General features: G+C 53.4%; 1 protein-coding gene across 1 annotated transcript in view; it reads left to right on the forward strand.

Moving 5' to 3' along the window:
- The window catches only part of EPHA8 (EPH receptor A8), a 44,370-nt gene extending 34,743 nt beyond the window's left edge, over window positions 1-9,627 (forward strand). The window contains exons 9-17 of the mRNA XM_069874536.1: window positions 611-678; window positions 1,201-1,326; window positions 2,250-2,435; window positions 3,015-3,076; window positions 3,425-3,634; window positions 5,249-5,398; window positions 6,486-6,676; window positions 7,456-7,611; window positions 9,065-9,627. Of these exons, the coding sequence (XP_069730637.1) occupies window positions 611-678; window positions 1,201-1,326; window positions 2,250-2,435; window positions 3,015-3,076; window positions 3,425-3,634; window positions 5,249-5,398; window positions 6,486-6,676; window positions 7,456-7,611; window positions 9,065-9,179 (1,264 nt within the window). The 3' untranslated portion in view covers window positions 9,180-9,627. The remainder of the gene's footprint in view (window positions 1-610; window positions 679-1,200; window positions 1,327-2,249; window positions 2,436-3,014; window positions 3,077-3,424; window positions 3,635-5,248; window positions 5,399-6,485; window positions 6,677-7,455; window positions 7,612-9,064) is intronic.
- The last annotated feature ends 773 nt before the right edge of the window (window positions 9,628-10,400 follow it).

A 10,400-nucleotide genomic window follows, 5' to 3' on the forward strand; every position in this document is an offset into this window, starting at 1 on the left:
TTCTTCTTCAGAAAATGTACAGCCTGGAGAAGAGAAGGCTGCAGGGAGACCTTAGAGCATCTTCCAGTACTGTAAGGGGCTCCAGGAAAGCTGCAGAGGTGCTCCTGATCAAGGAGTGTAGGGATAGAATGAGGGGAATGGTTTTGAGCTGAAAGAGGGAAGATTGAGATGAGATCTTAGTGAGAAATGTTTTGCTGTGAGGGTGGGGAGGCCCTGGCCCAGGAGCAGGGGTGGCTGCCCCATCCCTGGAGGGGTTCAAGGCTGGGTTGGATGGAGCTTGGAGCAACCTGATCCAGTGGGAAGTGTCCCTGCCCATGGCAGGGGGTGGAATTGTATGGGCTTTAAGGTTCCTTCCAATCCAAACCGTTCTATGAGAGGTCCAACAGGGAAGATGTGCTGCTGCATCTCAGCATGGGCAAGCCAGGCATGTGGAGCACAAGTGTCACTGCCCAGAGGAAACAAAAGGGCTGCAGCTTTTAGTACTGCCAAGCCCTGAAGAGCATCTGGAAAGTGCCTTGCTCCAGGGTGTGAGCCTACCAAGACACAGGAATGCTGCTTGTGAGAGCAAGGCTCACGAGCACCTCTTCCAACCCTTGTGTCCCCATGGCAGGCATTGCGGGTACAGCAAGGCTTTCCAGGATTCCGACGAGGAGAAGATGCATTATCAGAACGGGCAAGGTAGGAGCCTCCCTGCTGCTGCCCCTGGGGTGAGAAGAACCTCAGCCCTGTGGATAAGCAAGGACTTGGGCCGTTACCCACTCTGACACTGCAAGGGGAAAGATTTCAATCACTGACTTCTCCCGAGGAGGTATCTAGGAAAGCTGAGAGGCTCTGATCCCAGGGGCCTCCTGGTAATGGGCTTGAAGGGCTGCAGAGTTGGGATGAGGCTGCAGCACATTCATCTCAGACAGCAGCAGGCCAGAAGAACAGAACATTAACTGCAGGCCAGGGGTTTTGAGGTGGGTGGAGTGTGTTGGAGGGGGAAAATTACATGGAGGGCACTTGGGTAGCAAGGTCTTGGACTGCTCAGAGGACACCACTGGGCCAAAGAGTGCCTTGGGTTTCCCTGGGGCTGCGAACCCTGTAGCTCCTCTGCTTATTACCCCAGCAAGTCCTGCCCCTGTGCATCCACTGCTGCCCTAAATCTCAGCAGGACTGCCTGAAGATTTTATCTCCTCTCTCTCCTTTGGAACCTGGCAGTGAAATTCCCCGAATCCAAGTTCTATGTGGACCCCCACACGTACGAGGACCCCTGCCAAGCCGTGCATGAATTCACCCGTGAAATCGAGGCCTCCAGGATCAAGATTGAGAAGGTCATTGGGTCCGGTGAGTCCCTGAGCATGAAATAAACTCTTTGGAGGCAGCTTGCTGCAGATATGCTGTTCAGCTGGCGTGGCAGCGATGGCTCAGGCTGACACAGCAGATGGCTCAGCCTGTCCCACATGGGCGCTCCGATGCAGCTACCCTGCTTTCAGACCTTGGAACAAGTGTCTGGGTGACAAGATGCAAATGAAATTGCAAGAAAAATGATAAAATTTCAGAACAAATGGGATTTTTTGCATAGGAACACGTGCTTGCATGAAACCACAAGGCAGAGACAGAGCTGGAAGTTCACCAGGAGCACCCCAAGGGCTCATTGCAGGCCAGCCTGGCTGAATGACATCTTTGCTGCTCTCAGACTCCCAAATTTATGGTTACAGTATGGAATTGTACAGTATGGAATGGCTACAGTTCAGGAATTACCATGGGTCATAACAGAATGGGGTCCAGGTTTACAAAGGCAAATACAGGTCCATAACAGTGTCCAGATGAGATCCAAAAGGTCTACAGGAAAGCTGGGGAGGGGGGCTCTTGATCAGGGAGTGCAGGAATAGGACAAGGGGGAAGAGTTTTCAGCTGAAAGAGGGGAGATTGAGATGAGATCTTAGCGAGAAATGCTTTGCTGTAAGGGTGAGGAGGCCCAGAGCAGTGGTGGTTGCCCCATCCCTGGGGGTGTCCAAGGCCAGGTTGGAGGTGTAAATTGGAAGCAGTAAATTAAGAGCCGTTGTAATCACTGCTCTTGGCCCATCACTGTAGTTAAAAGCCATCACAGAGGTTGTTTCTGACATTTCTGCCCCGTTCCCAGAGTGATGCCCTAAATGCTGGAGCGCGCTGTGGGTGTACTGGCAGTCAGGGTGATCCACGGTGCTGGTGGGCTGGTGCATTAAGCTGAGGAGCTCCCAATTCCTTCACCTTCCCTTGCCTTGCAGGGGAGTCTGGAGAGGTGTGCTACGGCCGCCTGAAGCTGCCAGGGAAGAGAGAGATTCCTGTGGCCATCAAGGCACTGAAAGCAGGCTACACAGAGAAACAGAGACGGGACTTCTTGAGTGAAGCCAGCATCATGGCACAGTTTGATCACCCCAACATCATCCACCTGGAGGGGGTGGTGACCAGGAGTATGTGGCTAGCAGAGCTGGGACCCTGTGGTGGGGCAGAGCTGGGGCATATCTCCCTGTGGGCACCCTGGGAGATCGGGGTCAGCGATCTGGGATCCTTCAGCACCTTATCAGATGCCCAGTTGCTTGGGGTCCATTCCACCACACGCCCTTGCATTCTCATACAGGAGAAACTTCCCATGTGCTTGTTCCCTACCTTGCACCACATGTGCTCCAGGTCAGGATTATTGAGTTAGGAGATGTCCTACCCATTAGTGTTTGCTTTAAAGGCTCCTTGTATTGAATCATAATTTGAAGTCTTCCTTCAAAAAAAGCTCATTGGGATGCAAAGTCTTATGCTAATGACATGCAAACTTCAGTGGGATAACAAAACTGACCCAACCACATCAATAGCACCTGGAGGGAGGGGTAAGTGTTGGGGTTATTGCCACATCCCCACCATGCGGGGGTAAGAGGGGTCTGTGTGACTGCAGGAGATCCATAGGTTCAGATTCATGTCTCTCCCAGTAAAAGCCTAGCAGTAGGCTTCTTGGAGGAAGGTGACTTCTCTTCTAACTTGACCTCCCTTGTCTTCTGCAGGCAAATTGGTGATGATTGTTACTGAATACATGGAGAACGGCTCGCTAGACACCTTCCTCAGGGTAAGGAGCGCTATTGTGTTTTTATTTCTTGCGCAGAAATGAGGGAGTGAAGCTGGTGAAGCTGGGTCCTGCTCCTCAACCTCACGGCCACTGCAACCCTTGTCCAGCAGACACCAGCTCCAGGGCATCCCAGCCAGCTTCCTGGAGCAGGGCTGTGAAGGCAGGAGCACCCACCTAAGCAGCAGATCCAAGGTGTTGGGAGGAGGGCTGGGGCATAAGAGGGAACCACTGGGGTTAGAGGAGACACTAAGCCAAAGAAGCAGGTCGTTAGGGGGTCATTTTAACGAAAGCAACAACAACAAGATGCTGGTGAAAACATGAATGAACTCTGGGTTACTTCCTCTCCAGAAACATGATGGGCAGTTCACCATCATCCAGCTGGTGGGCATGTTGCGTGGCATTGGAGCAGGTATGAGGTACCTGTCCGACCTGGGCTACGTGCATCGAGATCTGGCTGCCCGCAACATCCTGGTGAACAGCAACCTGGTCTGCAAAGTGTCCGACTTCGGCCTCTCTCGCATCCTGGAGGATGACCCCGACGCTGCGTACACCACCACGGTGCGTGGCTCCTAGTGTCCCAGTCTCACTGATCCTTACTGACAGCGATTACCCCACACTACTGACAGGTAAAAAAGGCAGACACTGTCATAGAATTGTGGAACCACTGAGGTTGAAAAGCTCATCCAGTCCAATCATCAGCCCAACCCCACTGCGCCTGCTAAACCACGTCCCCAAGTGCCACAAACTTCACGATTTTTGAACCCCTCCAGGGATGGAGACTCCACCACTGCCCCTGGGCAGCCTCTGCTAGGGCTTCACCACTCTGTCAGTAAAGAAATGTTTCCTAATATCCAATATAAATCTCCCCTGGTGCAACTTGAGGCCATTTCCTCTCATCCTACCGCTTGTTACTTGGGAGAAGAGGCCAGCACCCACCTCACCAAAACCTCCTTTCAGGTCAAGTCAAAATAGGTAGGAAAGGAGTGGAAATAGTCACCTCACTAATGTTATCTGGATCAGGGGCACGAGTCCAAAGTGCTTCTGAACTTTAATGCATTGTCCTTCAACCTCAGAACTGAAGTGTGCAGGAAATAAAAATGAGAAGGAGGGTGGGAGAGCAGCAAGATGACCAAACCTGTCCAGCCAGCAGCTCCTGTGCTCACGCATGGCTCACCTGACAGTGACACTCCCATGTCCCTGTTGGAGCCCTTCCCTAGACTGTGTAGCTCCATCCACTCCTTCATTTGTCCTACAGCCATCAGTGTCCCAGCACGCTCTTCAGTTGTACTCTTCCCATGCGACTCTGCCTCATTCGGGAAGGGTTGCAAGGGTGGGAATTGGCTTTACATTCCAGATGATTTTTTTTTTACATAGGGCACTTTTATCTGTGAGGTTATTTTAAGATTTTCTGGCCAACCTGACAACTCTGGAGTTTTAGCTGCTTCTCTGCTAGAGGTCACCAGATAGGAAATGAAATACATCGAGGGAGTGTGCTCTTTTTGCACTTCTGTAGCCACAAAAAGTGTTACTGTGCTCCTCTGGCTGGGAGATAAGGGAGACAGGCAGTTCTTAATGGGGGCCAGTTTGGAGCTGTAGCTGTGGAGTTTGAGCATCACTTTACAAAAGGACCAGGGCTAGAGATGCAGAAAGAGATCTGGGCTAGTTTGGGAGAGCTCACAGCAATGCAGAGCAGGGCCCAAAACTGTTGCGGCTCTGAGGGGTCAGCACACAGTTGCCCAGCTTGGAAAACATGGTCTTCATGTTGTTGACTGGCTTCAGCCAAGTCGTGAAGCAAGGCTTTGACTCCACCTCATCACTCCGAATTCCTCTCTCTTGAACACTGAGGGCCAGAACTATGCATGAAGAAGATGTTGTAGAGCAGCATAGCTTTTTCCTTGCTCTACTGGAAATAATTTGAAGGTACACCTCTAGGCTGCCTCTAGGCACCCTCCACTCCACAGCCTCCTTTCAGGTAGTTGTAGAGAGCAATGAGGTCTCCTCTCAGCCTCCTCTTCTAGGAGTGGATGTGTCTATCCAGGACTGCATCCTTGGTCCTATCCAGAAGATGCCACCCCACCATATCCTTTGTCTAATCTACCATCCCAGCTGCAGAGATGTAGAGATGCCCAAGCCCTGCATGCTCTGAGCCTCCACTGTTGCTCCCTTTCTCAGGGAGGGAAGATCCCCATTCGCTGGACGGCTCCAGAGGCCATCGCATACCGCAAGTTCTCCTCAGCCAGTGATGTGTGGAGCTACGGCATCGTCATGTGGGAGGTGCTGGCCTTTGGCGAGCGCCCGTACTGGAACATGACCAACCGGGACGTGAGTGGATGCGGGCCAGTCTGCCTCTCCTCCTGCCCTCCCTTAAGCCAGCCTAGTCTGGGGAGCTGGGGAAAAAGAACCCGAAGGGCAGCCCTGGCCTCTTCCCACAGCCTCACAGGGCTGTGCACGGTGTTCTTGTCCCCACCATGGGGACATCGTTGCACCACGCAGCCTTTCCCTTCACAGCACGCTGACTCCTGGCTGCGCCGGGCTGTGTGCACTATGGGTCTCCCCATCCCTATCAGCAGCTCTGTACAAACCTTTCTGCTCACTGAGAGCTTCAGCGTGTGTTGTGCCACCTTTCCCATTCCCTGCAAGAGGTCAGGGCTTCCCTAGGATCAGAGCAACCCCACTGTGTTTTCCCACCAGTCCCTCCTGCGCCCGGTGCTGGGGGTCTGACCCTTCCACTGCCTACATGAGGCTTGCGCCCCTGGCAGTGGCTTTGGGCTTGTTATGGGGACCCACTCTCACCTAAAAAGTAGCATCAAAACAGTAGGAAAATATAAGTTATACCCCAACTACAACCTGGGAGCAAGGTCTCCAAAAGAGGGCAATAAAATGAGTATTTTGACTCTGTAGAACCACAGGACTCTTTTTTTTTCTTTTTCACCGACAGGTACCATAAACCTGTCTGCCTCCTCCCTGCTCAGAGGGTCCCAAGGGGCCTCTCTCCCAAATGCTTCTATTATTTTCCAAAGTGGCTTTGGTGACAATAGAGCACAGACACAGTGGTTACGCTGCCTCCGCTGCTCTGCTGCTCCTTTGACCAGGGCTTTCTCCAGCCTTGCTGAACCCTGCTTATAAAGCAACTGACTGTGAGTGCAGCCCTCGTGGCTGCCCTGTTGGGCCACTGACTAAATCTGCTGTCACTGCAGTGATTTCTTGTATGTATCTGGCATCCACCCTGCACAGAGCTCACTGAAAACGTGCTTGTCATTTAGCACGAATCCTGTGTGCACCTGCCCTGCTTGCCCATCTGATGGCCCCAGCAGCTTGTGCACCGCAGATCTTCCCTGTGCGCCGCTGTCTGGGTTGCTCGAGGTCGGGCAGGAGTGGAGCTCCACTTCGGCTTGTGTCTCCCTTCCAGGTCATTAATTCAGTGGAGGAAGGCTACCGCCTGCCTGCGCCCATGGGCTGCCCCACCGCCCTGCACCAGCTCATGCTGGATTGCTGGCAGAAGGACCGCAGTGAGAGGCCGCGCTTCTCGCAGATCGTCGGCATCCTGGACAAGCTCATCCGCAACCCTGAGCACTTAAAGTGCACGGCAACCGTGAACCGGTAAGGGCTCCTCAAGCTGCCACCAGGAGCAGAGGGTGACAGCTGGTACGTGTGGGCAGCAGCGAGTAGAATCATAGAATCACCAGATTGGAAAAGACCCACCGGATCATCGAGTCCAACCATTCCCATCAATCACTAACCCATGTCCCTCAGCACCTCGTCCACCTGTCCCTTAAACCCCTCCAGGGAAGGCGACTCAACCCCCTCCCTGGGCAGCCTCTGCCACTGCCCTAGGACTCTTTCTGTGAAAAATATTTTCCTAATGTCCAGTCTAAACCTCCCCTGGTGGAGCTTGAAGCCATTCCCTCTCGTCCTGCCCCCTGTCCCTTGGGAGAAGAGCCCAGCTCCCTCCTCTCCACAACCTCCTTTCAGGGAGTTGGAGAGAGCAATGAGATCTCCCCTCAGCCGCCTCGTCTAGGAGGGGATGTGTCTATCCAGCTCAAGCAGCAGTGCCTTCCCCTCAAACCATGGATGGAGCCCACGGGCACAGGTCGTGGTGGGTGTCGTGAAGCGTCCTGCATTGCTCTGCCTTGCTCCCACCATGGCCACCACCCTGTTCTGCGCAGGGTGAGATGCCCTTTCATAGAATCATAGAATCATAAAATCACCAGGTTGGAAAAGACCCATCGGATCATTGAGTCCAACTATTCCTATCAAATACTAAACCACGTCCCTCAGCACCTCGTCCACCAGTCCCTTAAACACCTCGAGGTGGACCTCGCAGTTTGGACACCTAGGATCAACCCTTCCTGGACTAACCCCTTCCATCCTGCTCCCAGGTTCACCCAAACACCCTTCAACAGGAGCCTCCTTGACCTGGGCAACTGCTTGACAGTGGAGGACTGGCTGGACTCCATCCGGCTGGGGCACTACCGGGACAACTTTGCCATGGCTGGGTACTCCTCCCTGGGCATGGTGATGCGCATGAACATCGAGTGAGTACCGGAGAATGGACAGGACCACTTGGGTTGTCTTGCATCAACCGCAAACAGTGACTGCCCTGCCATGGCTTGCTCAATCTATTTGGTTCCTAATGCCAGATGCACATCCCTAAGAACATGATGTTGAGACATGAGGCAGCGTCCAAGGCTGTGCTGACCTTTGAGAGAAGGTGTGGCAGGTGTACTGAGAGAGTGAGAGTACTCAAGTCAACTCTCACAATCTGTGATGGCTCTCCAATGTCACCATAGGTTCATAGGTGATTTGCATTGCAAGGTTCTTCAGGAGGTCATGCGATACAACCTCCTGATCAAAGCAGAGGCAGAGATGAGGTTCCTGTCTCCTTGTACTTCTTCCCTTTGTTTTCCCTGCAAAAGAGAGATCTGGGCCCTAGCATGGCTGTGCCATACTGTGGACCCTCTCTGTGATCACTGGGAAACAAGTGGAGGTGGGGGACATCTCAGAGCTCCTTCAGACCTCAGTGCACTGGACTGGCTCCCTGCTTAGGGAGGGCGACACCATCCAGGGCCTCTGTGAGAGCAGAAGGTCATAGAATCATAGAATTAGAGTCATAGAATCATAGAATCACCAGGTTGGAAAAGACCCATTGGATCATCAAGTCCAACCATTCCTGTGAAATACTAAATTGTTTGGTTGAAAAAGACCTTTGAGATCCAACCGCACCTGCCCACTACTAGTGAAGTGACCAAGGCTGGGCTAGGTAAGGAGAGTTGGGGAAGACGTGTCCCACCACCCATCCTCCTCCTCCTGCTGTAAGGAGCTTGATCTGCCACTGGCCTAGGGGGTCTCCAAGGTGGCTGATTTTCCAAGCGATACTAGAAAAGGCAGCAACTGTACCTGCTCCTGCCCTGAGCTTACATTCCCCCGCCTCTGAGGAGACTTGTTCCCTGTCAAAAGGTGTAAAGCTGCCAGACAGTAGCGCCCACGACTTGTAAAGGATGTGACAGTCCATGCCTTGGTGGAGGCGCAGCAGGTAGAGAAGGAGGCAGTGAAAGGGAAGATGGAGAGATGCAGGCAGAGGGCTGTCATGTGCATCGATCAGGGGTTGTACTTGGGATCTTTGCTGAGGGATTGAGCTGATACTGATCGTTGTTTCTCATGCACATCAGGGAAGATTTTGAGTGGGGAAGGCTCATCATCCATCTGTCTCTCTGACTGAGGGTTATCTGAGGGCATCTTGCTAAAACTGAATCCATTTTCAGACCATTGATCTTGTCACCTGCTAGCATGTCAGGAATGATCCCCTCCTGCTCCTGCTCCCTGCTGGGGCTGTCACAGCAACCCCGTCGGGAGGATGAGAAAAAGGGAGTGACAGCCTCGGCAGCAGCAGCTTTGTGCCAATGGGCTGGTCCATGGGATGTGCACACGGGGAAGTGGGATGTGCACAGGTCCAGCCCATGAGGTATCTGGCAGTATCTTTGCTCTCAGGGACGTTCGGAGTTTGGGCATCACCATGATGGGCCACCAGAAGAAGATCTTGAGCAGCATTCAGGCCATGAGATCCCAGACGCTGAACACAAACGGCCCTAGGAGACATCTCTGATCACTGGCCTCGCCGACCCACGCTGGGAATTCCTTAACACTTACCCTGGAAAAGGGGCAGCAGGGTGGTGAGCAGGAAAAGGGGCACCAGAGCAGGACCAGGAGCCCCAACAGCATCTCTTTGATTTCAGCATCGGTGGAAAGGTAGCTTTCAAGAAAACGTGATGGTCCTGCTACCACCTTCCTTCATCTGAAGGGGGAACAGCCTTCCAAGCAGGCTAGGGACTTGCCATGCCTCTCTCCATCCTCTACTGCGTCCCAATGGGACTGGGGTTCCCAACACAACTATGCAGGTGGAAACACCTTCACAGAACAGCGTGGCCTCAGCTGCACCTGCAGATGGAGGGGCATCAGGCACAACAGCAATACCAGAGGCAGCAGGACTGGGCTTGCCATGGCACAAGGCTCCTTTGGACTTGACAAGGTGGATCTCTGAGCTGAGCAGGGCTGCCCCACGGCAGAGACAACCTTGCTCCAAATGCTCCCAGTTCCAGTCTGGACTTTCTGAACTACACCAGCCTACAGGTAACTTCACGGTCCACGTCTACCAGGCTCTGGATGGTACAAGCTGACATGGAGCATTAACAAGAGGTGATCAGTGGCTGCCATCTGGAGCCTCAAGAAGGCCCAGGGTGCTGCAGAAAGCTCTCTACATCTTCAACCCACCAGCACTGCTCCTGGATCCAGCCCAGGCTTGTTTTCTAGGGCCACTAGCTAAGGTTTCTCCCCCATCAGAACAACCGTGCTGCTCTCCCCCAAAGCTGCACCAGAGCGGAGAGGAGAGGGAGAGTTTGCTCCCACCTCACATGGTGGAGGGACAGAGAGACTTCTGCCAAACTCTACTTTGTTCTCACACTGCCCTACAGAAACCCAAGAGCTGGTCCACTGCTCCACCACCTGCTGATGCCCAGGGCTGCCGTGCCATCTACAGAGGAGGGGACATTTCCAGCTGCAAGCACACAGGTCTGTGACTGGGGACAGGGGCTGTGAGCAAAGAGGATCTTCAGCACGACCCAGCTGGTGAGACCAGTGACTGGCTTTTCCTCCCCAGCTCTCCTTTCTCTTCCACATGAGCATCTCTTGGTGAGCTTGCCTGGTGCTAGAGAAGTGGCTTCCAAAGCTGTGGAGCCGCTCTGAGAGGTGGAGCTGGCTGCAGAGGTGCAGCTGGGCTGGGGCAGGGGCAGGGTGGGAGCTGGGAAGGTTTCTTTGGGGTGTAAATACA

This window comes from Phaenicophaeus curvirostris, chromosome 22 (assembly GCF_032191515.1).
Source record: "Phaenicophaeus curvirostris isolate KB17595 chromosome 22, BPBGC_Pcur_1.0, whole genome shotgun sequence".
Classification (NCBI taxonomy): Eukaryota; Metazoa; Chordata; class Aves; order Cuculiformes; family Cuculidae; genus Phaenicophaeus; species Phaenicophaeus curvirostris.